General features: G+C 39.1%; 1 protein-coding gene across 2 annotated transcripts; it reads right to left on the bottom strand.

Annotated features, from left to right (window-relative positions):
- Positions 1-119: 119 nt before the first annotated feature.
- fam210b (family with sequence similarity 210 member B) lies at positions 120-11434 on the bottom strand. 2 transcript variants are annotated; one of them, XM_042511386.1, is made up of 4 exons: positions 10954-11434; positions 10754-10863; positions 3119-3318; positions 120-588 (listed from the first exon to the last, which is right to left on the bottom strand). In XM_042511386.1, the coding sequence occupies exons 1-4, from the start codon at positions 11270-11272 to the stop codon at positions 372-374; spliced, it is 846 nt and encodes a 281-aa protein (XP_042367320.1). In that variant the 5' UTR covers positions 11273-11434; the 3' UTR covers positions 120-371. The 2 variants fall into 2 exon arrangements, with proteins under 2 accessions (XP_042367320.1, XP_042367312.1); XM_042511378.1 differs by having other exon boundaries at positions 10754-11434.
- Between the last annotated feature and the right edge of the window lie 12806 nt (positions 11435-24240).

The raw sequence follows: 24240 nt of genomic DNA, 5'->3' as shown, positions 1-24240 counted from the left end.
CCCACTGAAAGAGCTTAAAATACCTGATCATACCTCTGATTGTAAATAAATATTTGAGCTTTTTTCAACCTTTGTTTCTGCTTTTTGGAATGCACACACATTAAGTCTCCAAACACTGGTGTTTTTCAGAGAGCCATTACTCTTCAGACGTTTTAATCGTACAGTAACACAACTGAATACTTTGACTCTACTGCAGCTGGAACTAATGAACGCAATGTTTCACCTGAATTCACAATGACAACTCAGAAACAATGAGGCATTTCTAGACGAAGGCAAATGAGTAAGGACATGTACAGGCATTTTTAATTATGGCTATTAACAGTCAGGGTGTTTGTTGCTTGATGAGGTGGCAGAGGAGCAGAGGAGGGTCATCAGGGTGCAGGTGTAGGCGGTTTAAAAAGACCAGTCTTTCTGAAGTAGCGCACGATGAGAGGCACGGACACCAGAGTGATGCTTATGCGCACTGGAGCAAAGAGCTTGTGGATGGCGTAGGCCAAGACGAACGTGCTTGTCCCTGCTGCCATTTTTGACCGAACAACTGCTTCGCTGAAGCCCACTTTGCACAGCACAGCTGCCATATCGATCCCACTGGGGAGATGGGTGACACAGAAAACTAGTTAGAAATACATAGAATTCATGTTAGGCAATCACTCAAGCATTTTCTTCTTAGATTTTTCTTTGTTTTAAATGATTGGTAACAGTCCTCTATGCACGCACGCAGACGCTTCAGGATATGCCCTCCTCAATGTGTATGTTTGTGTGTGTGTGTGTGTGTGTGTGTGTGTTATATTCACGTCAACTTTACCCCTTAATTACAAAAGAAAAATCAATATGATAAAATAAAGTTAGAACAATTAAATATACAATACAAGACATTTAACAAAGTTAATTTTAAAAATTAATTTAAAATACACTCAACAAAAAAAGCATTTAAAAAAGTAATGCATAAAAATCTTGCATATTGAGAATATAAACATAATGATAATAATAATAATAAATAATTTGTTGTAATTAATTATTATTAATTAGATTTTCTTTTTAAATCTGCATTCAAAACAATTTCAAAATTTTGAAAAAAATTTAGAAAAAGTTCCATATTGAGAATAAACACACAATAATAATTATAATAATAATAGACATTGGACATTTTCAGCTATATAAACCCACCTTGCACTCATGCAACTCATCAACAACAATGTAAATCTCTAGGGGCCATTATATGTATTACTATGATCCACAAACCCAAAGCAAACATTTACACAAAACATCTGAGGAAAACATTTATACTTGCGGGTGCTTTAGATCCTAAAAAAAAAAAAATCCTTGCCACCTCATACTGCAACAACTTCTTTTTGCTACCTCCAAACCTTTGCTACTGGCTGGTTGCATCCTCGAGGATTTCAGCAAATTAAATATAAAGTAAACAACCTCTTCCAGTTTTGCTTGAGTGGTTGCACATGCAGTTCAACCTGTATCTCCACCAGAGGGAGTTGTGTTCAATACAGACAGGTGTATAATTGTATATTTTGTAGCCTTTTGTGCCATTTACAAATGATGCCTCTGGCATAAGAGGCCCCCCTGTCTAAGAGTGTGTGAAACCACCCAAATAAGACAGTTTTGTAGAGTCGTGGCTATTTCAGCTGGGCTATTTTTAGAAATAAATATGTAAAGAATGTGCTAACATTAGGCTTAGAGCTGCTTCAATCAATATAGCATCTCTCTCTCTTTCTCACACACACACACACACACACACACACACACACACACACACACACACACACACACACACATTAACAGCTCTGTTGCACTCAGAAACTTCAGTCAGCTAAATATAAGGATCCATCTGCACCCTGGCAACTGTTTACCCAGCACACAGCACTGCATTAGCAGGCCACATGCCTGGTCTCTGTGGCCTCACAGTGATAATGCTCAGTGGTTGTTACAGTCAGTTTTTTTCGGATCAAGGGTCATTATCAGCTATGCGAGGAAATGTCTGAGCTGTCAGATAATCCCTGCCAAGTCTCTGTGGTATTCAAGCCCCTGGTATGTGGCCACACAGACAGACAATGGCCTGAAAACTGTCTGGACTTATACTTTGGCAAGAACTAAGGTTTTAGTGTTTGGCTTTCACTGTCTGTCACCATCAATAGAAGAATACCAATTTTATAAGATAGATGAATGAAGTGTCAAAGATTTTTAATTCTGCATGTGTTGTTGTAAAATTACATGTCTAAAAGAAATGCTTGCAAGATGAGAAAATGAACTCATGTTTTATTCAGCAAGATTTTAGGGTCTGACTCAGCCAGTAGTAGCATTTCAATAACAGCAGGGCTGGAATAATGTGGCCGACTGAGTGGACATTCTCAAGAGCCCGCATTTTGCTTTCTCTCATATAACAGGTCCCATTTTCTGCCAATTTGCACCAGACATTTTGCATTCCTCTGTGTAAAAGCAGCCCACGGGTCAGTAATTTCCTGTGCACATCTTTTAGGTTTATATGAAATGTTACACTCTGATGCTCTCACACTGCTAGATAATATTAGTAAGAGATGTTTGGTAATTTCCAGTTATTTTGTATTGTGTTGTAGTCTTGCATTTTGACACGCTTGTAGTTTCCTTTCCCTTAAGCCTGCTTTTCAGTCAGTGATTTCTTATATTTTCATAATATTTAGGGAGTTTTTCAGAACATGTTACCTTAAGCTTTAGGCTGTACACAGTCAGTGTGGAATTTGGCTTGTTGTAAACAGAGGGATCTTCTCTTTAGCAGACATGTTTCCTGATGGTTTATGTTACTGTTCATGGTACACTAAAAATATGCTTTGTTCCTTCAACTCTGGATTTGGTTGTTAATGTATTAACAGGCTAACTAGCATCTTTCAGTTTGCCTTCTTGAATGACGATTGGTGCCGTACGCGCTAGTTGGCTGTTGCTTTTAGTCTTAGCAACTTTTCAACAGGGACACAGGCAACGTGAGGCGACACAGCATGGGGCTGTCATTGCTACTAGTTCTCTGATGTCGGTTTGGTGCATCTGGGCTTAAAAAATGCTGATAGGACCTACGATATGTTGGCACTGGTCCCCCACCTGTATAAAACGCAATAATTTGATGGTTAGTCACCTGGATATAAGGAGGTAGAACATTCCCAGGGACATGAGGGAGATCCCGATGTGAAAGCAAACTCCCACCGCTCCATACTCTTTAAAGACTTTCTTCAGCTGCTGCGTCTTGTTTGGTTTTCCTTCCTCTGGCTCCGGCTCCCCCGGGGCCTTCGCTGTAGATGAGGAGGCAGCGGAGGCCTCTTTTGAATGTTGCTCATCCTGGACAACAAGAGAGAGAGAGAGAGAGCAGAATTGGTGGGAGCGATCAGGACAAAATGAAAGTGGAGGATGAATTGAGAATCAATCCATGGTTCTGTAGGAAGCACCAGAACAGAACGTGTCTGAAAGAAGACATTCTGACAAAGACGGAGACAAGATATGAATTGTGAAGAGGAGGTGGATTAAAACTGTGGGGACAGTTTCCACTTGGCATACAAAATTGTGAAACTTTTCATTTTAGTATTCCAAGAGCTCCCTCAAACTACAAAACTGACAAGACGGAGTCTTTCACTTCTGGTTGAGCTGATATCACGGTTCTTGAATTTTTTTTTTTTTAATTTTAACACACGAGGCAGAAAAGCTCAACCAACCTATCAGTTATTTTCTTTAATATCTACTTGACATGAGTTGACAGTGTTTGTTTGTGGGTATGCTTGGTGACACAAAGGCCTGAAATTCATCTATTACTCTTGACTTGACTAAAAGTGGAAATAGTTTTTTGTTTTAACTCATCATTATGAAGTAAATGTTGACTGCACAATGTCATGGCAATAATACAAGAAACCATTTGGGTTTAGATTAGTTCTCTATAAGCCCTGTTTCAAGATTCAGTTCTGTCTGACAACGGGCACAATCTCCCAGGAAAATGAAGGCTTGATTAACAGCAAGTGGAAAAGTGTCAGCCATTGCACAGTTAAAACAGGAGGATAGCATTTTTGTTTTCCTCCGTAATCACCAGTTATATAAGAGTTCTTTGCTGTTACTAACTCCAGTGGCAGAAACGGCAGATGGTGGAATAACCGAGGTAACTGGAAAAGTGGTAGTTGCTAGGCTGTGAGGACAACAGACAGCGATCCTGTTGTCTTTGCAACAGCGGCGCCGACAGTTAAACGGTCAAAAAGCTGTTCGTTTCTACTTTAATACCATTTACAGGCGCAGTAAGTATGGAAAAATCCAAATCACCCTTTGACCTTAAATGTCAACAATACTGCTATTTGCCTTTGCTTTATCGTACAGAGCCACCCTGCGTGCTAAATGCATTTCAAAACAAATACCACAACTGCAGCATGTTTATCTTAAAACAGGTCCAGAATTTCCATTTCCTGATGCCCCGCAGAGTCACTAAACAAAGATGCATATTGAAGACTTTTTGTTCAAACTGACCTTTGACAAACATCCTTTTTTTATTTTTAGGTCGGAAACAGAAATGCATGCATCATCAAAATATTGAAGAAACTCTGTGTGCTAGGAATTTGTGCATCATCTTGGTCAAAGTTTAGGTCACACAAATAGGTCAAACAAAGCCTGGACCTTTACAAACTTCCTTTGTTCATCTTGCACCTGAGTCAGCTGATTAAACACTGACTGCTGCTGTGTGGTTTAGGTAATTAACATTGTCACTAACCCTTTCTTTCTCACACACACACACACACACAAAGTCATTCACTCTCTCTTACACACACACACAAACACAAAGAGCCTCTCATAAGTGTATAAACACACACATTACTCTGTGTTTGTGACTTCCAGACACATGAACAAGCACCAGACACTATCTGGCTGTCTGGCATGTAGCAGGGAGCAGGCAGGTCACTCCAGTGTGTGCTGGCAATGAAACGGTGTAGTGAACTAAAACACACCCAAAAAAAAAAAGAAAACAGACTGTAATGGAGCATTGATGGTGTAGACGTGACTCACGGAGCAGCTTAAGAAGCAGGAACTCATAGAAAGAGAGAAAGCGTGCGGTTTGTTGACACTACAGCATGTAAATAAAATAAAATCCTCCCACCTGTATCATATAGGGGCTCACAAAGTGTTAAAATAAAGTAAAGATGCAAGGCTTTACAATTTGATAAAAGGGGAAACTCACTTTAAGTACAGAATGTTTTTAGTACTGGGTTGAATAACAATGTTTGTGATCATTTGGCCTAAAACTGTTGTCATGTGTGCAAAACTTTCATCACATCCCTTCCTCAAAATGTAATTATAATGTTGATTTGTTTCTGTTGATTTCTCGGGCACTTATTAAATCAGTGTCCTGACACTGTGTGTGATAAAAACTGTGTGAAACTGCAAACTACTTTTTCAGGCAATACAATGTACTCCTTTTGGCAGCATATTGATAAAAAAAACTCCTCTTTATCTCTTTAAACTTCATTTATATATTAGTTATATTTAGCTTTGACCAGAGCCCTAATTGCAACATAAACCACAGACCAGCTTGACTTTTAAAAGTGACTTATTAAATGCTATACCTTATTTTAGAAGTTACTGGGTATAAGGGACACTGTAAAACTAAGGGACATTAGTGTAAATAGGGTTGTAATTCAAGATGGGAATCAAGAACCAGTTCAAGTTGAGAACAGGTTGCCTCTGAGCTTATCAGTTCCTGTTATCGATGCCAGTATGCTTTTCTGACAGTTGTGCATTGCAAAACAACACCGTCAAACTCACGTATTTACACTGCTGGAAGCTTTCCATCAGGAATTAAAATGGAGAGAAAAAACAGTCCAAAATGTAGCTTCATTTCACAAAGACAGATTACAACAGTGCTGCTAGAAATGTCTGTAAAATGATTACTCAAATTAGGGTAGAAACACCAGCAATATACGGAAACATCTTCCTACACAACATGGGCTTAAATTCCAACTATGCCATTTATTTGACACATTTCCGAGGATTCCCAACCAGGCGGCATGTCCGTCACCGAGGGTAAATATCCCGATGTAATAACATTAGTGCCAGAATCACACAGAAATGCAGCATTCCTAAACATTTCAACCCACAGAGAGCTGCCCAATAGTAGCCCTGTGTTAAAATAAAATTATGACTTCAATTAGGAAATATCTGACAAAAGTATGAGTAAACAAGACCAAATATGTGACCAAACATTCATTTTTTTAATACCAGTGCTTCGGACACAAAGTTAGGCTGCTGTCATAATGCAGTTACAGCTAAATATATTTTATTGAGCCGTTTCAGGTTAATCAGAGGTTTTGATTGTGATTGAGGATACTGGAGGAAAAATAATTTCAGCTTTACTGTCTACTGTTTTTGTCTTTTTGATGATGACGGTTGTTAAACTGAAATTGAAACAGTAAAAAGTGCAGCTGTTAGGAGGACACTGTGTCCGGTGGTTCCAGCTGAAGTCGAGTTATTCAAATATATATTCATATCGAGAGGAAACACAGTGCTCCCCTGAGTAAACAGGAAGTAGCTCGAGCCTGTATGTAATCAATCTGTTATTAGACATAATATTGACTTTGCGCCTACAAAGCTGAGGCAACTTGGTTATAACAAAGAATACTGCAGTGGCCTCTTTAACCGCCAATTTCTTATTATAGTAGACTTTCAAGTCAAGGTCAACTTAAAGTGATGAGGACAAAATGTAGGCTGATGGAAAATGTGTGCCTGAGCATGATGCTCCTGATAATTATGCAGAAATGTGCAGATGAAAGAATACAGAAACAACTATGGTGATTATATGCATTAAAAAAGTAACTTTATATCCTAAGAAATTAAAATAGGGCACATTACACACATGTAATTTAAATATACAATATAAAGGATATGATATGTTGCATATGTAAAACTCTAAATTTTGGACTGAAGGGCTAAAGCACTGTATTGAAATTTGCAGTTACATAGCTAAAATATGTGTTGAAGTGAATTTTTACTGCACAGTTGTTCTCCATTCAGAACTTATTACGGTGATTTGAAGTTATTATTATCTTGATTTATAATTTTGACGTGTTCAACTGCAAGTTCAAACTCGCTGAGTGCTGCAAGGCCTTCAGTGACATTTACACAGGGTTCCCACGGTCATTAAATTCCTGGAGAAGTTATGAAATTAGAAAAACTGTTTTCAAGGCATGGGAATGGTTTGGAAATAACGATGTTTTGGAAAAGTTTTAAATACACTGTTTTAGCTATTTTTTAAAATATGTTTATAAAATTCCCAAAACATTTCTAACATTATGCAAAAAAACATTCCTTGTTAAAATCTAGAGCTGTGCAACAACTGGAACATTACTGGAATCAAATCTGTCAGTAGATACACGTAGACCAGACCAGCATCACATCGTTGCCAACTTCGCACCCCCTTTTGTGAGAAAGAGAGATGCTGTCAAATCAGGAAAGTAACAGGAAAATGCTTCAAAGCTGTTGTGTAGCGGGTTAACAAAGGCTTGAGAGATATTTACTGTCAGAGATACATGATGCTGTTACCAGTAATGGATAGCTAATGTTTGCTTGCGTGTGAGGCCTCTGCAGTACAGTCATGACATGACGGCAATCAACATAAATTTATCAGGGTATAGTGTATGCTCTGCTCAGGTTCAGGCAGATCGCAAAACAATAAGTAGACATATCTATGTGACATAAGTTTAACAAGAAAATGGATACAAACCAAGCATTGACAACAGCGGGATCTTTGGTTCTAGTCTGATCTATTGGCTTAAGAAGCCAGTTGGTGGGTGAAATGTCTAATGATTGACTGAAGTTAGGAGGTGCTGACTGTTTACTAATCTGTAAATACAGCTTGTATTAATGGCTGTTTTACTGGCGAGGCTTACTCCTTTTAAAACTCCTAAATAAACTCATAGAAACAGGGTAAAAGATTATGGAAAAGCCATGATAACATTCTAAATTCGTTGGTTAAAATGTGTGATAAACCTGTGTAGAGTTAACTATGTGGTCGTTACACAGAAATTGGGCTGTTTCTAGAAGTTGGCCACTGTGAAAGGCAGACTTAGCTACTATCCATTCACTCCCATTTACCCTAACATACAATTACTTTCATTCATATCCCTGCATGCTTGTTTTGCTGCGCTGACTTTCTGCTTCAGACTGTCTTTCTTTGTAAGCCTGAGTCAGACAATTAATCACGAGGACGGTAACAACGAAGAAGAGAGCAGGAGAAAAACACGCTGATCTTTTCTCTTCCCTGCAATCTGTCGTGCTAAATTTTGTTCCAAGCCCTCCTGGGTGAAGTCTCGGTGACGTATTCAGTGGCATGCCAACAATGGACAATAGAAAGGCCAGAGTGGGCGAGGGAGCAGGCCTTTTGCCTTTCAGAGGCAAGTCAGGCCGAACTCAAAAGTAAAGGCAGGCAGCAGCGTGGAAGGGTCATGTGAGTGAACGGCCGAGGGGAGTTGTGACTGGGAGGGTGTATAGGAGGGGAACAGTGGTACTGCTGTGTCTGATAACAGCTTTTCAGAGGCAGGAAAACACATGCAAAGTCACAGTGGCACACAAACACAGACTGAGTGGGAGGGGAATGTTAAAGTGGTTTATCCTGCCTGTCAGGGGCTCAAGCACAAGCTAAAAAAGTGACAGGTCTTGAAAAGAAAAGAAAGTCAAATTGAACAAGAAAAAGTTGTATAAGTTGTATTTTGTGACTTCACAAGGAGCTGCATGAAATCTGATAAATTGTTGTGTTTATCGTAGCTGAAGACTACAACACTGAAAATGAAAATCTTGGGGGGCAGAGTTAGAAAGAAGTGAGCTCAGTTTTCAGACCTCTGGAGCCTGCTGCTCATGTCTGCTTGAGGCTAAAGGCTTGAGGCTACAATAGATACTACCAGTAGTAGGGGCGTCCCGATCAAGTTTTTTTGCCTCTGATCCCAATCCAAGTAATGTCATGTGGAGTATCTGCTGATACCAAAACCCATTCTGATACTTATATTTTTCTAGATACTACAGTTGCACAGTGCACAAAAGTAAATTAATGATATTAAAATCAATCCAATGTATATGCTACGTACATATATCACACACACACACACACACACACACACACACACACACATATATATATATATATTATAAACTATCTATTTGTAGTGGCAGATGTAGCAGATGTTTTGACTGTGGTGGACACATGTGTGGGAAGTCATAAGTTTTAAGTCATAAAAAGTAGGAAGTTCAATAATGTTGTTTTTTGTTTTACAACAAACAAACAACAAAAACTTGCTCCTTGCTGCTGTCTCAGGGAATTTTTTTTTTGCCGCTGCTCGCTTACACTGTCATGCAGCCTACCGTGTACCTTGGTGAAAGTTTTACATCCCACCCAAGCCTATTTTGTACAGAGATTTACAGTGCTCAGATGATGCAACCAGTTATTTTTTCTAGATTTTCCTTTGGCACCATCATCAGATTAAAATTTGTAAACTTTGTTTTGTAATCTCATCCCTTCAAAGCTGATTCCATCGGCCTCATCTGTACTATGTGCTAATTGGCAAATGCATGCTAATGGTGACAGTGAACATGGCAAACATCAGACCTGATAAACATCAGCTTGCATGTTTGTAATGTAACTGTAAGCATGCTAGCATGCTGGTGTTAGCATTTATTTCGAGGCAACACTGTGTCTAATTACAGCCTCTCCGAGCTGCTGATATGGTTTTTGAGCATTGATTCCAAACTAGTCCAGTAATGGGGTCCAGAGGTCCCCCTAGTCATTAGTTCAAGGTCCCTACATTGTAAATGACCACATATTCAGTTTTTAACACAAAATGTCAACAACACTTTAGACTTAAAGCACAAAGAGATAAACAGAAATGGCATTTCATAATAGAAGCTATGTGCTGGAAATTCACTGTACTTCGAAAACAATGTGTTTTTTTCAAAACTTGACACATTAATGAATTACTATCAGTCCATTCAGAATGGACAAGAGACCCACTTTTGGACCACAACCCACCAGTTGGGAACCACTGCTTTCCACTCTTAATTTTGTAATTATCTAAAGAAATAATTATGTAATTAAGAGAAAGCATTAAAGTCAAATCGTGCAATGAGACTGAGGAGTAAACCAGTATTACAGTGATTGTTATGCAGTAAGAACTGTTCATTGCAGGTCAAGATCCCCCACATTTTTATCTACAGCTCTTTCTCATTACAGGTGCTGACTCACCACTTAAAGGGAACACGCTAAAGTGCTCATGTAATTTCCATCGTGCTCAAAATAAATGGACAGAGTGACTCACTCTTATGACTCTATGAAGGAGGATGACTTTCCCAACCAGTTTGAGCTGTCAGGTCTCTGTGAGCAGGTTAAACCATGACTCAGCATGTGCTCTCTCAGCGGCGAAAACACTTTTCCTACTTCACATTCAAGTTGTGAAGACAGATCAATTATGCATGGACGACTGTGGATTCCCTGCAAATGTAGACAACCCACACAGCTGAGCGCGTCATGCAGTGTTGTATAACAAGCCTGCCTGCTTACATGATGAGGCCCGGGCAGGCAGTCAGGCAGCTTTTTGCATATTTTATGATTTTTGAGGTTGAACCCTGGAACCACCGGGTCTGGGACGCATATGTGGGCTTCCCCCACTAGTTGAACACTGTATGGACACAGACTGGGACCTGCGCGCTCTTATTAACCCCTCAATGGGTTAGATAAACACTTGAGCTGAATAGTTTAAATTACCCTTTTGTTGTTAGCTGTCTGCTCCTCGCCGGCGTCGCTCTTCTTCGTGGATAAGGCTCTGGTCTGCATTGTCCCTGTCGAGCAGAGTCGGCTGGAAACCCCCCAGTCACCTGTAAACAAACCATTACTAACCAGCTCTCCTCTGCTGCCGTGGCGCCTGTTTGCATGCACTAGCGGCTGCGTGATAATATCTACATTACCGCCTTCACTTTGCACGCGCTTGGAGAGATTCACAGCTATCGTAGCCACCCGGTCTAAGTGTCCCCACTCAAAAGCACGCGACGAGTCCAGCCTCTGGACGGGTTGTGGGTCCGGTTGTTGTTTCCCTAGCTGCGCAGGAGTTGCATCGAAACCCCCGACGTTTACACAAAAACACCGGTATTGCTGAAACGTGTTACCCTTGCGTAATGTCAAAGTGACGTCCCTCAGTCTGTTTGCTTTGACTTGCACGAGGAACGAGCACTTGAAAGCCTGATCCAGAGCCGCTGCAGACAGCCTCCCCGTGCGGCACAAAAACATTGTCGACGACCGCCCCGAAACGAGCTCAGTGTCACCGAACAAATCAAATAAAGCGAGTTAATCGTTCCGAACAACTAATTAGCGCTGTAAGTAGCTGTAAACATGCTGCCCTGCGCCCTGCTGCCTCCCTCAGGTCCTCTTGTTGACCGATTATCACCGACAGCCAATGAGAGCTGACGCGCAATCGCAGATAGTAAAGCTTAGCGCGGAGGGAGGGGGTATTTAAAGGTGTAACCGTGTTTAGTCTTACAATTGAGTTATATCATGAAGCCTCTCTGGAGTATATGTAACTAAGTCATGCTGCTTTGTTTCATGTAGGCTTTTAATTATGCTGGTACTTTTCTCTGCAGGTTGGGGCAGTTGTCTCACAAGTTAAAATGGAGAGGTCAGTATAAATGGGATCTGTTTGTTATATTTTACCATGATTTTTTATTTATATTATTTAAGATTAGGTAGAGAAGGGCCAGGTTGAGTCTTGGATATTGCTCCAGGTTCTGGTTGGGCTGATCCAAGCTCCACAATCAGCTTATTCTCGCCAGTTACATTCAGACCTGCTGCTTTTAACATAAAACAACTGAGGGAGGAAGAGGGCAGAGCAAGGCACAAAACAACATCAAAAGTTGAACAAACAAAAGGAAACCATTTCAATAAACACAATCAAGACATGAAAAGTCCTTCAAAAGGAAGAAATGTCCGAGTATGAGCTTGTTAAAAGTAAAACAAAAGACACAATTACACATTGGCTTATACGTATGATAAGCAATATAAAATGTCATAGTTTTCATTGTTGACCCTTATCTGTGTTTTTAGATGTTGTATGTTTTGGGGAGATAAAGCAAAGATATCAAATTCATTTTTAACTGTTGTAATGATGTTTCCTTTTTTCTTTTTTTTTTTTGGCATTTTAGCCTTTATTAGATAGGACAGATCAAAAGCGTGAAAGGGGGAGAGAGAGGGGGAGCAGCAAAGGACCACGAGCGGGAGGTGAACCCGAAGCCGGCGGCGCGGATACTGTCTTCATTCATGGGGCATAAGCTTTATCCACTCAGTCACCGGACACCCCTATCATAATGTTTAAAACACAAGTCCACACCTCACATGACAAAAAATCAAATGAGGTAATGTTTTTACCAGTCATGATGGCTCTTATTGGTATCTTGGAAGACTGTGTGTGTGTGTGTGTGTGTGTGTGTGTGTGTGAGATAATGGGAAATGGGATAATGGGAAACTTTGGTCATGGAGACACCAATTACACAGGAAACTACCACAGAAAACATTTGTATCTTTAACATTTTACTTTGCAAGGTGTTTTTAATGCTCCGGGGATGGCGTTTATTTGTAGGTCAAAACGGAGGTTAGCGTCACCCTGGTTCCTTCGACAAAAAGCCAATGGGATTTTTCCATCGGATTTAACATTATTGCAGAAAAAAAGCTCTGTGTTAAAGAAGTGTTTATGATGCCCTCAAGTTTTGTTAATCAAGATAATCTTCACAAATGAACACCAGTTTTGTGATTTTTTTGAAACATAAATACAGTCATAAAGAGGCTGTAAACAAACTACACTACCGTCGCATGACTTCAACGTTGCCACAACAACGAGGCTGTAAAGCTGTGTACTTCATAGTCTCTTTTAGCCACTTGTTAGCAAACATCTTTTTTAAGACATGTACATGTTTCAAAATTATCCAATAGGGTTTAAACTGATAGTGAAAGTGAAAGCCTCTTAAGCTTAAGCTCCTAACTCATTTCCGAGTTTTAGGACCATGCACTCTATGTCTGTGTGTGGACAGATTTTTGTCATGTCGATGATGTTGCAAAGGTGCAAGGTGCAGTCATGAAACATTACGGGTGTGTTCTTGAGATCAAAATAAGGGCTGAGTTTGAAGATGCCTGTGCCGAAAGTAGGAGGGTAGGAAGAAGGGATGCGACGATTGCCCCTTCCACTTGCTAGTTTCCCTGAAGTTTTCTCTCCTCTTTTGGATGACGAAGTATTGAGAACCTTTTACTTACTACCATATAATCACAAGCAAATATATAAAAAAAATAGTACCAAAATGTACTTTAAAACGAGTAAAAGTACTTGTTAAATAACCAATGTCAAAAAGGTCTTATATCATTTGGTTATCACTATTTTAACGTTTAAGCTGGTTGAGGAGGAACTTAGAGTTTGTGGCTGTCAAATACATTGAGGTATAGCACAGTTTTTATGTGAATGTACAGTATGTAGTGACTTTGCATTTAATGTTTCTCACGTAAATATGCATACCTTTGCAAAACCAAACCGAAGTGTTAACAAAAGCCCAACTTAAAGAGGAAGTTGTGGGGAAGCAGGGAAAGCACAACATCAGAGATCTAACCCTCAGTGTGAAAAAGTTTGTCACAATTCCTTAAATATTTCAGTGTAATATGGCTGTGGTGATTGTTGCATTATGTGATAAACATGACCTGCTTTCAGATGTAAGTGGGTTGTTCTTTCCTGTGACATTTACAGCTTTTTTTGTTAAACACAGATTACAGTGAAAAATGAGTGCGTGCAGAGAAAGTAAAGGGCGGAGAGAAACAGTGAGAATGAGGAGGAGGTGAGATAAAGAAGAGGGTGGGATGTTTGGCAGCAAGCCACAAAAAACAGCAGCAGTCAGCGCAGCAACGGAGAGTCTGACCTTTAAAAGCCACAAGATCAACATGTGGGCTGATTTAAAAAAAGCTATTAATTTTAAGCCTCCTCTTTATATTTGTAGTTGGGTAAAATATCCTGTTATTACATAAAGACTGAAACATTTGCCAGTGTGGACCATCACTGAGTGTTGAAAAGTGACATCAACATTTATCATTCAGGTGTGGCACTGTTACTCCCACAGCTAAACGAAAAGGGAGGATGTTCACCCCAGTTCTTATCTGTGGTAGAAACTTGAACACAGCACAGTCATAGAGAGGGAATGGAAAAGCTGATTGTAACTCCCAGAAATATTTTAGATCAGAATAAATATATTTACACTCTGATGAATGTCACATGGGGGTAAAGATTCAGACAGAGCTCACAGAAAGTCAGTCTCTAATATTTGCTAAGTGCAGCTCTTGGATTAAGGGCAACTTTTCTGCTAAGTAAGCATGATTTTCAGTTCAGAAAATATTTAAACATCAGTAAAAACTGAGCTAAATTAGGCTGAAAAGGTTTTTTTTTTTTTTACTATCAAGGTTATTAAGTAACTATGTTGTTTCAACAGAAATTCAGTGACTAAATTTCAAAATTTACTGTGGTTACAAACAGAAATATAGTTACTGAAATGCTGTTTAAACAAGGATTCAGATTGTTTTGAGTGTTTCCCAATGAAGATAAAGGGAGCCAAAACAAACGCACAAAGTTACCGTCTATCACATACTCACCCCCTACCTTCTTAAGTTTTCAGTTCAACTGTTTTGTCAGTTTGTCAACAGGATTGCAGAAAAACTACTTTTCATGAAACGTGGTGGAAGGGTGTAGCACAGGCCAAGGAAAAACCTATAACATTTTGAAGCAGATGTGAATCACGTGGTGAATACAGGAATAATTTTTCATTTGTTAACATTGTGATAGAGGGCATTTAGCCCTGGTGGAATAAATGCCATAGATCTTAAAATCCAGTGAATGGTAGTAAAGTTCAAATGGAAATATATTCAGACATGCAGAGTGGTTGCAGTTACATATTTGTATATCACAGACTGGATTATTGATCTTGATGGAGGTTTGTGCTTTCCAAGTGCCGCTCTAGTTCAAAATTTGGTTTTATGTTTAATCATCTTTCCAATAAATGATTAACCATCAGTGCTTTAACTGTGGATTATCGAGTAATGTGTGTGACTGTGTGTTTTGAATGTCAGACCTGACATCTAACTGATGCAGAGAAAAGAGGACATATAAAAGAGTTGCACATACACAGTTATTTATTAATTTATTTGGGACACTTAATAGGCGGACTTTTGCTGTGTAAGGACGGAAGGGTTGCAGCTCTGGTGACACACTCAGCAAACCAGTTAATCCGGCTTGTTGAAACGAACCTAACTGTTTGTTAACTGATACATTTCGTTCTTTAGTTGAAGTTGTTTGGAGGTTAGATACTGGACTTTTGGTGTGAGTCCTGACTCCAGCTGGTGGATCTCTGTAGTAGGGTCTCTTGTATAGTGTAATGTGCAGTGCCTTAATGGGAAAAATATTTCAACAGGTGTTGGTCCTTTGGTGGAAAATTTTGACCTTGAGGAATACAACATTATCAAATTGATGGTCATAAATACCATGCTAACATACTAATGTTCAATAGATAATGGACTGTTTTGTTGCTATTCTGTTGCTAGGGCAACAGCTTTGGTCCCTGCTTACTTCCTGTCAGCTACAAAGAAACCTGTTACAAACTTTTAGAGGTCCCTTGTCAGCTGCAAAGACTGCTCTGTCCAGTTTGTAATCTGTAATCTGTTTAAGAAGGGACAATATAAATTAATCTAAATTTCGATTTACCCTAGTTAGCTGGGGTGTTCATTTTCATCGGTTGGCCTTTGCCTGATGATAACAGACATCCGAAAATAATTTTAAAAAATACAATATGAAGATACAATATCTACAGTAGTTAAAGACAAACAATATTAAGATAAAAAAAGCACACAATATAGTTAAACATGTACACAATCAGAATATATACAACAGTGGGTTTTTGGTATAATGCCTGAAACAATGACTGTAGTTAACACAAGCTGCAGAGATTTTGACATTTTGTTCTAAAACATGTCTGTTGAAGCTTTTACATGTCCTAAAAAAAGGTTGCGCGCATGTTGAGAAATCCGACTACAGGTTGTCTGGGGCATTAAACAACATCATGCCGAGCACAGCCTTCACTGCCTCTTATGATGGTGATGATTAAGTCATGCAACTGTGGTGTAGTTCGTTCATAGACTAATGTTAACTTAAACATTAGCTTTTTTTTGACACTTCAAAAATCACAGAAGTGGTGTTCATCTCTTTGCCACAGATCTTTTTATCTACAATCCAAAAGCCAATCAAAAAATCATTTTTTTTTCTCTTGTTGTTGTTGAGGGAATTAGGTCGATGTTAGCCTTGGGCTGCCTACAAAAAAACGTCATCACTTCAGCACTCCATTTATTAAAAAAATGGAAGTATTGGAAATATTCAAACTTTGATGGCGTTACATGAAAAAGTCAGAGGATCACCAGAGTTATTCCAGTTAATCCTAAAGGGAACATAAATCCCCTCTTCATCCAGCAGTCTGATATATTTCACTTGTGCTGTACTGACTGACACTGCACTTCCTGGAGCCACGCCACCAGTGTAATGATTAATATTGTGATAAAGATTTCAAATTTATCACTCAGCATTAGTGTCAGTAGCTCTTGCACTGACACCATATCTCATGCCTGAGAGTGAGTAAGTGACTTCGATCTCTGAGTGTAAATCCCCCGGTCAATAGGCTTTTATCAGTGGTTTGGCAGACGGATACCGACTGGCTGTACTTAGACATCTTAAATTCAGGTCAAATAGGACACTCAGGCTCAGTTAACAGATCCTGGGAACGGTGCAGACGTTCTGGCCCACTGAGCCATCCATCCGTTCTTTTTGTACAGCTTTTCTATCTGTCTTCTAACAAGCTGGCAGAATAGTCAATAGTTGTGGCCTCCTCCTAGCACAGCCCCACTTTCAGGCCCGCCATCCATCCTTCATTTGCATGCCGTCTTTATTTCATCAGTGCCAACGTCCCTTCCTCTCCCATCCCTCCATCATTGCGGACAGTGTCTTAGCAACTCCTGGCATCGGTTCATTTTCCTACTTTCTCGTCCTTACCCTTGCTGCTACTCAGTGCCGTCCATCATCATCCCTCTGTTTATGTGTCCAGCACAGTGGTCAGTGTGCGTCTGTGTGCTCTCTCTGGCACAGATCCACTTCGTCCTTCAGTGAAGAGGACTGAAGGACTGGGACCTGAGCCAGCTGGCGTGGACTCAGTGTAGCTCAGGCACAATAGCAACGGCCAGGCCCCACAGAGGAGGTCAATGCAGCCGAGGATCATGTGTTTTCAGCACTATTGTCCTCGTCTCTGTCTATATGCCTTAAACATACTGAAGGAGCTTCAGATAAAAGGATGATTTCTCCAAAGATTTGCTCAAGACACATCAAGGAGCACAGCCTGAAGTAAATGACAAATTAGTTAATGTCCATGGTTTCAAACCCCTAGGTAACCCCTGTTTTATAACAACCTGATGTGCTGTAAGTACTGATAAGCTTCTCCATAAAATACTATAAAAATAACATCAATGCCAAAAGGCCTAAAATAAACAGCCATTAAAGTGGAGAAAGGAATGAATAAGCAGTCATGGTAGCCAGTGGCTGCTGTTTTCCTTATGAACTGTCACTGAGGAGAATCTGAAAATACAGAATGTTAAATGGCAGGAAAACATTTCTAAAAATCCCACAAATGTGACTCACAGTCAACATCAAGAAACATAAAATATACTAATACTTTTTCCAAACTGTCTTCTTTACTTGTCTCTAACCTTCTTTTATGTGTCTTGAAACTGACTGCTGGGTGCAGCCTGTAGAAATATTGACCCTGCTGACCCCACAGCCAGTGAATGAGAGGGAGTTCAGAAAGAGAGAGGAGAACAAGACAACACAGAAAATCATTGAAGGAAGCAGTTGATGCTGGGCCAAGACCCTGACAGCTGTGTGGTGAAGGACGGTCCTGCCTCTGCCTGTTTCAGAACAGAAAAGAGCTGTAAAAGTAGGGCAGAGAAAGCAGACGTGTCAGGGTGAAATAAATTGTTAGTAACCCTCTTATAACATAAAAACGTGAGCTGCACACACTATATTCATTTGACTTCAGCGATAAGGTGTCTGAAGAAAAAGTGGTGCTTTTATAAGATCAGCAAGAGTAAAGGGCCGTCCACACCAATAGCGATGAATACATCCATGACTTATTCTCTAAATTTAGCAATACATTGTTCACATTCTAAAAACCAAGACTGTTTATTTCTAATCAAACAAATGCCCAAAACAACCAAAATGAAGATGCTGTCATGAAAAAAATTAACAAATCACCATAATTCTTATAAATACTGGTTCTATTATTTGTAACATTAGTGCAGTTCTGCATTTGTAGTTTGTGCAAGTGGTGTTGTCGTACCCCAGCAGAAGCCATTGCTTGACTGCTGTGTATAGGTACAATCAATGTTAAACACTGTACTGTCAATTCAAAACGATTTCCGGTTCAAAATCAAGTCCTGATTCAAAATATAGGAGGTGTAGTTTCATGAAATACTCCAGTCTGTTTTGCCAGTGGCATATTATGTTATGAAAGCAAAGTGTGTATGAAATTATGGAGGTTTTATTATGTACAAGCTTTTTGGTAATTTTTGTAATTATAATAGTTTAAAAAATTGACACACTTAAAAAAAAAAGTCCCATTATTGTTTTGCAGTTGTTTGTGTATCCCATTATCTGTGCCATTCTGCAAAGCAGCTCCTATCTGTGAAGATGCAGAGGGCCACATCACACTCCTGACACACTCCAGAGAGGGGCCTGATTCTCCTGCCTGCTCTGCCTGCAGTCCACACAGAGTTTACATCCATATGAGGCCCTGCTGCTTGATACAGTGTCTCCTGATTTACCCTTGTCTCATTATTATTATTAGTATTATTAGTATTATTAGTATTATTATGATGATGATGATGATAAGGGCTACCAGGCTTTAATTTAATGCACGAGGCGCTACCAATCACACGTAGCGATAGATACAGCAGGATTAGGTCAATCACAGTGCAGTTTGAACCAGATGACGTATGGCATACGTAAGCGGATACATAACGTCTGATCGTCTTCCGATTGGTGGACAAGACCAAAACAAACCTCTGACCTCACTCTAAAGGAACTATGGGAAACAATATGGCGTTTAACATCAACGCTAACGTACTTTTCTCATCGAAATATGGACGGAAGACACACAATATCGGATCTGTCATTATGGATTCATTGAACAAGGTCCCGTAAAGACACCTGTATTCCCAGGCTGGACACTGAGGCTTCTGAAAGAGCTACGACGTATCCGAGAAATCCCTCTGAACGGCAGCTTTCACTGGCGAAAAAAGTAAGACGATCCGACAAACGGTCTCAAAATTATTAAGATGAATGAACTTTTGAAAGAAGTATAGACCATATTTAGTAAATATAGTCGTTATCGATATTTAGGACCGTTGAATCGATTCTGAATCGTTAAAAATGATAATCAAGATTCTTATGTGAATCGATTTTTTCCCCAACCCCTAGTTTTTGTTGCCATTTGGGACGACATGCTATACTATGACGTTTTTATTGACATTTGGGATCACATACCATACTATGATGTTTTTTTTTTTTTTGTTTGTTTTTTGCTGTTTTCGGACAACATACTATGCTACGACATTTTGGATGCCATACCATACTATGACATTTTTGTAACCCTATTGGACGACATAGTAGACTATGAAGTTTTTGGTGCCATTTCAGAACACATACTTTGGTATGATTTGGTGCCACTTTGGATGACATATTTTACTTGCACTTTACGTGCAATTTCGGGCGGCATACTATGCTATGACATTCTTGGTGCCATTTCTGATGATACACCATACTATGATGCGTTTTTTTTTTTCTTTTGCTCTTTTGGACACCATGCTATTGTGTGATGATCTGGAGCCATTTGTAATAATATAGTATGATGTTTTTGGTTCTATTTCGGACGACATACTATACTATGACGTTCTTTAAAACATTTCAGAGGACATAATATAATTTTAAGTTTTTGGTGCCAGTTTGGATGACATACCATACTACTATGGTTTACTACTAAGTTGGTTTTTTTTTTACCGTTTTGGACGACATAGTATACTTTGGAGTTTTTGGTGGCGTTTCTGACCATATACTATAGTGTGATGCTTTTTGGTGCTATTTTGGACAACATAGTATTCTATGACTTTTTTGACGCAATTTTAGACAACATACATACTATGACGTTTTCTTGGCATTTCGTAATGGCATACCATTTTGTGATGTTTGTTTTTTTTTTTTACATTTTGGATGACATACTTTACTATGACTCTTTGTTTTCCAGTTTGGGAGAACATACTATATGATGATGTATTTGGTGACATTTTGGACAATATACTATACTATGATGCTTTTGGTGCTATTTTTAATGACATACCATACTATGATTTTTACTATGATTTGTTTTTACCATTTCGGACGACATAGTACTATTAAGTTTTTGGTGCTATACTATACTATGACATTTTAGGCAGATTTTTTTTATGACATACTATACTATGACCTTTTGGTCAGATTTTTGACAGCATATTATGCTATGACGTTTTGTGGCATGTTGGGTCATTTTTGACAATATAGTACACTATGACTTTTTTGGGTCATGTTTGTCGACATACTGTACTATGACGTTTTGAACAAGGGTATGCTAATAACGTCTTTACCTTACAATTTTTCTTAAAGCTAGCTTTATCATTCTTAGTTGTGTAATGTATATGTACTGTATGTTATAAGTGGAGGTAGTACACTTCCACCCTGTGTTTTTTTTCCTCAAAATTACTGCTTTGTATTTGTACATAGGCTATGCACTCAGAGGTTGAGTGAACCCCCATTAACGTCCTGGGTGATCATCAACAAAAACAGTCACAGATGTGCCAGCATACTGGGTTCTGCCAAGTAATTTAAGATCCATGCTGAAGTGGAATACAAGATTGGCTACACTTCTTCAGCTCTGCAAAAGAAGGCCCTTGACCAGCGCATCAGTGAATGCTCCTCTACACCAGTTATAAGGAGTCGTGCATCAAAAAGGAAAATTCCATCAGCCAACCTTAAGGACTTATCACCACTACTTGATACACTGCTGCAGCATAGCACGGATGTTGTTGGGATAGAGTAATATTACACGCTGTAAACAGACGCTGTGCAGCCCTCTGCAGTTCCTCGCAACATCTCTACGTGATACAGCCATCGACTCACATGATCGAGTGCAGTGTTGTAGAAAGCATCCAGCAGGCCGCTGAAACAAAGGATAAAGAATTCTGCTTTGAGTTGTCCAATGATGAGGTTCGATTCAAGAAAACACATTGTTTCTATGCACAAATACAGACACACATCTTTGTAACTGTGACCTTGTTGTTTGGACTCTAAAAGACCTCGAATTCTGTGAGCTTCGTTTACAGAAAGCACAAATGTGTGCCTTCCAGAGCTTTTGGCCAAGTATTACTCTCAGAGCACACCATTTTTGCAAATTTCAAATTTGCATACTTGTTTTATTGCTTGTTTTTCATTCTGAACCTGGTCTGTTATATAGTTATTTATCGTTCATGATTTGCTTTGTTATTTAGGGCCAGATCAATTAATGAAATAACTGACAGAAATGTTGCACATTCTTCAGTGTTTACTGACACACCAAACAACAAAGTTGTTTGTTGCAGCCATTCTGGAACTTATGCATTTAGTTGAACTGTTAACATGTAACCTCACTATTGTTGCACTGAAGAAGCCTACTGTGACAATTATATTGTTTACAATTAATGCTTGAAAAATGTCATGTAAGGAATGCAAGGAAAGACAACAGGTATTCCTTGTATTTTAAAAAACATGTTTTATTAAACCAGTTTTTGAATTTTAATATTCTGCAGTCAGTTCATTTGAAGCGTTTATGTGTACAAAATTTCCTGGACAAAACTGATGCTACAATTGAACAACCAGTGGCGGGATATAAATAGATACAAGTACTTATTTAAGTTGAATTTATATTCAAGACAACGCTTAATGAAACATTGCATTCCTGTCATTAAAAAAAAAACATTCCTTAATTTTGAATGATAAGGGTGAAGTGTTTTATGTACTGAGAACAATTTTAAATTGTTATTTCAGTTCCTCAATCTTATTCCAAGACTTTATAAACCTCTCTTGGATTGGCTGGGAAACAAGTAAAAAAAAGACTTTGCTGAAACCTGCAATAAATTGCAACAGACATTAATGAATCAGTAATAGTCACAGAAAAATATATCCTTATAAAACATTGACAGGGAACTTTAATGCAAAATAAGTCATTTTACTTTTCATACTACGAAGAAAGGCTTCACAACATTTTGAATTATAAGGTCCTGGTTGACTGAGCACATTTAAATATGTAAAATTATTTTAAAAAATGTTTCAGTCTGACCACTTGATAATACCGTGCCACCCACAGCCCACTTAATGGTGCTCTAAGGCCCACTGATTGAGATTCACTGCTTTTAAGTCTTATTTCGGTGAAACCCAAGCAAATGTCTACCTAGAAAGCCCAGGAAGTTGCATATACACCCCTTATTCAAAGTATCACTTTTCCAACAGACATAAACATGTTTACAGCCTGGTTCATAAAATAATTTTGGTCCGAATAGCCTTGTCTTTGCTGGTACACACTGTGTCGGGTGTGCAGTGCTAACCATGACGCATGGTTAGCACTCTTGCCTCACAGCAAGAGGGTCCCTGGTTCGAAACCCGGTAGGAGCGGGGTTTGGTCTGTGGGCAGGGGCCCTTCTGTGCAGAGTTTGCATGTTCTCCCTGTGTCTGCATGGGTTCTCTGCGGGGTCTCCGGCTTCCTCCCACAGTCCAAAGACATGCAGCTCAGGTTGATTAGTTACTCTCAATTGCCCGTAGGTGTGACTGTGAGTGTGTATGGTTGTCTGTCTATGTGTGTCACCCTGCAATAGTTTGGCAACCTGTCCAGGGTGTACCCCGCCTTCCGCCCGATGACAGCTGGAATTGGCTCCAGCCCCCCCACAACCCTTTGACATTGTTGCCTATATAATACCATTATATTATTATGCCATACTATTATATTATGGTGTTTTTGGCCATTTTTGCATGTTTTAATGCTATGGTGTATCTCAGCACGCTATTTTATGCTGTTTTGAGGTGTTTTCAGCTGTTTTTATGACACGTCATTTTTTGACAAATTTGCCATACTATAGCCTTGCTTCTTTGGTCATTTTACGTACATGCTATATTATGCTGTTTTTGGCCATTTTTGCACGTTTTAATGCTATGGCGTTTCTCAGCACGCTATTTTGTGCTGTTTGGAGGTGTTTAAAGCTCTTTTTGGGACATGTCATTTTTTGACATTTTTGCCATACTATAGCCTTGCTTCTTTGGTCATTTTTTTTTACATTGTGTATTAGGCTGTTTTTAGCCATTTTTGCACGTTTTAATGCTATGGCGTGTCTCAGCACGCTATTTTATGCTGTTTGGAGGTGTTTTCAGCTGTTTTTATGACATGTCCTTTTTTGACATTTTTGCCATACTATAGCCTTGCTTCTTCGGTAATTTTTTTCGACATGCTATAATATGCTTTTTTTGGCCATTTTTGCATGTTTTAATGCTATGGTGTGTCTCAGCACATTATTTTATGCTGTCTTTATGTGTTTTCAGCTGTTTTTATGACATGTCATTTTTTGACATTTTTGCCATACTATAGCCTTGCTTTTCTGGTCATTTTTTCGACATGCTATATTATGCTTCTTTTGGACATTTTTGCACGTTTCAATGCTATGGCGTGTCTCAGCACGCTATTTTATGCTGTTTTGAGGTATTTTCAGCTGTTTTTTTGACACCCCATTTTTTGACATTTTTGCCATACTATAGCCTTGCTTCTTTGGTCATTTTTTTTTACATTGTGTATTAGGCTGTTTTTAGCCATTTTTGCACGTTTTAATGCTATGGCGTGTCTCAGCACGCTATTTTATGCTGTTTTGAGGTGTTTTCAGCTGTTTTTATGACACGTCATTTTTTGACAAATTTGCCAGACTATAGCCTTGCTTCTTTGGTCATTTTTTTGACACTGTGTATTATGCTGTTTTTGCCCATTTTTGCACGTTTTAATGCTATGACGTGTCTCAGCATGATATTTTATGCTGTTTGGAGG

The sequence above is a fragment of the Plectropomus leopardus genome, chromosome 2 (assembly GCF_008729295.1).
Source record: "Plectropomus leopardus isolate mb chromosome 2, YSFRI_Pleo_2.0, whole genome shotgun sequence".
NCBI classification, from domain to species: domain Eukaryota; kingdom Metazoa; phylum Chordata; class Actinopteri; order Perciformes; family Serranidae; genus Plectropomus; species Plectropomus leopardus.
This window is presented reverse-complemented; position numbering and strand designations above follow the sequence as displayed.

Bases quoted from the DNA above. Each gene is read 5' to 3' on its own strand.
- fam210b (XM_042511378.1), bottom strand. From the start codon at position 11,272: ATGTTTTTGTGCCGCACGGGGAGGCTGTCTGCAGCGGCTCTGGATCAG. The intron at 3,319-10,753 runs GTAATTTAAACT...CTTGTTGTCCAG, and splicing joins AGACAGCTAACAACAAAAGG to GATGAGCAACATTCAAAAGA. The intron at 589-3,118 runs GTGACTAACCAT...CCATCTCCCCAG, and splicing joins TTCTACCTCCTTATATCCAG to TGGGATCGATATGGCAGCTG.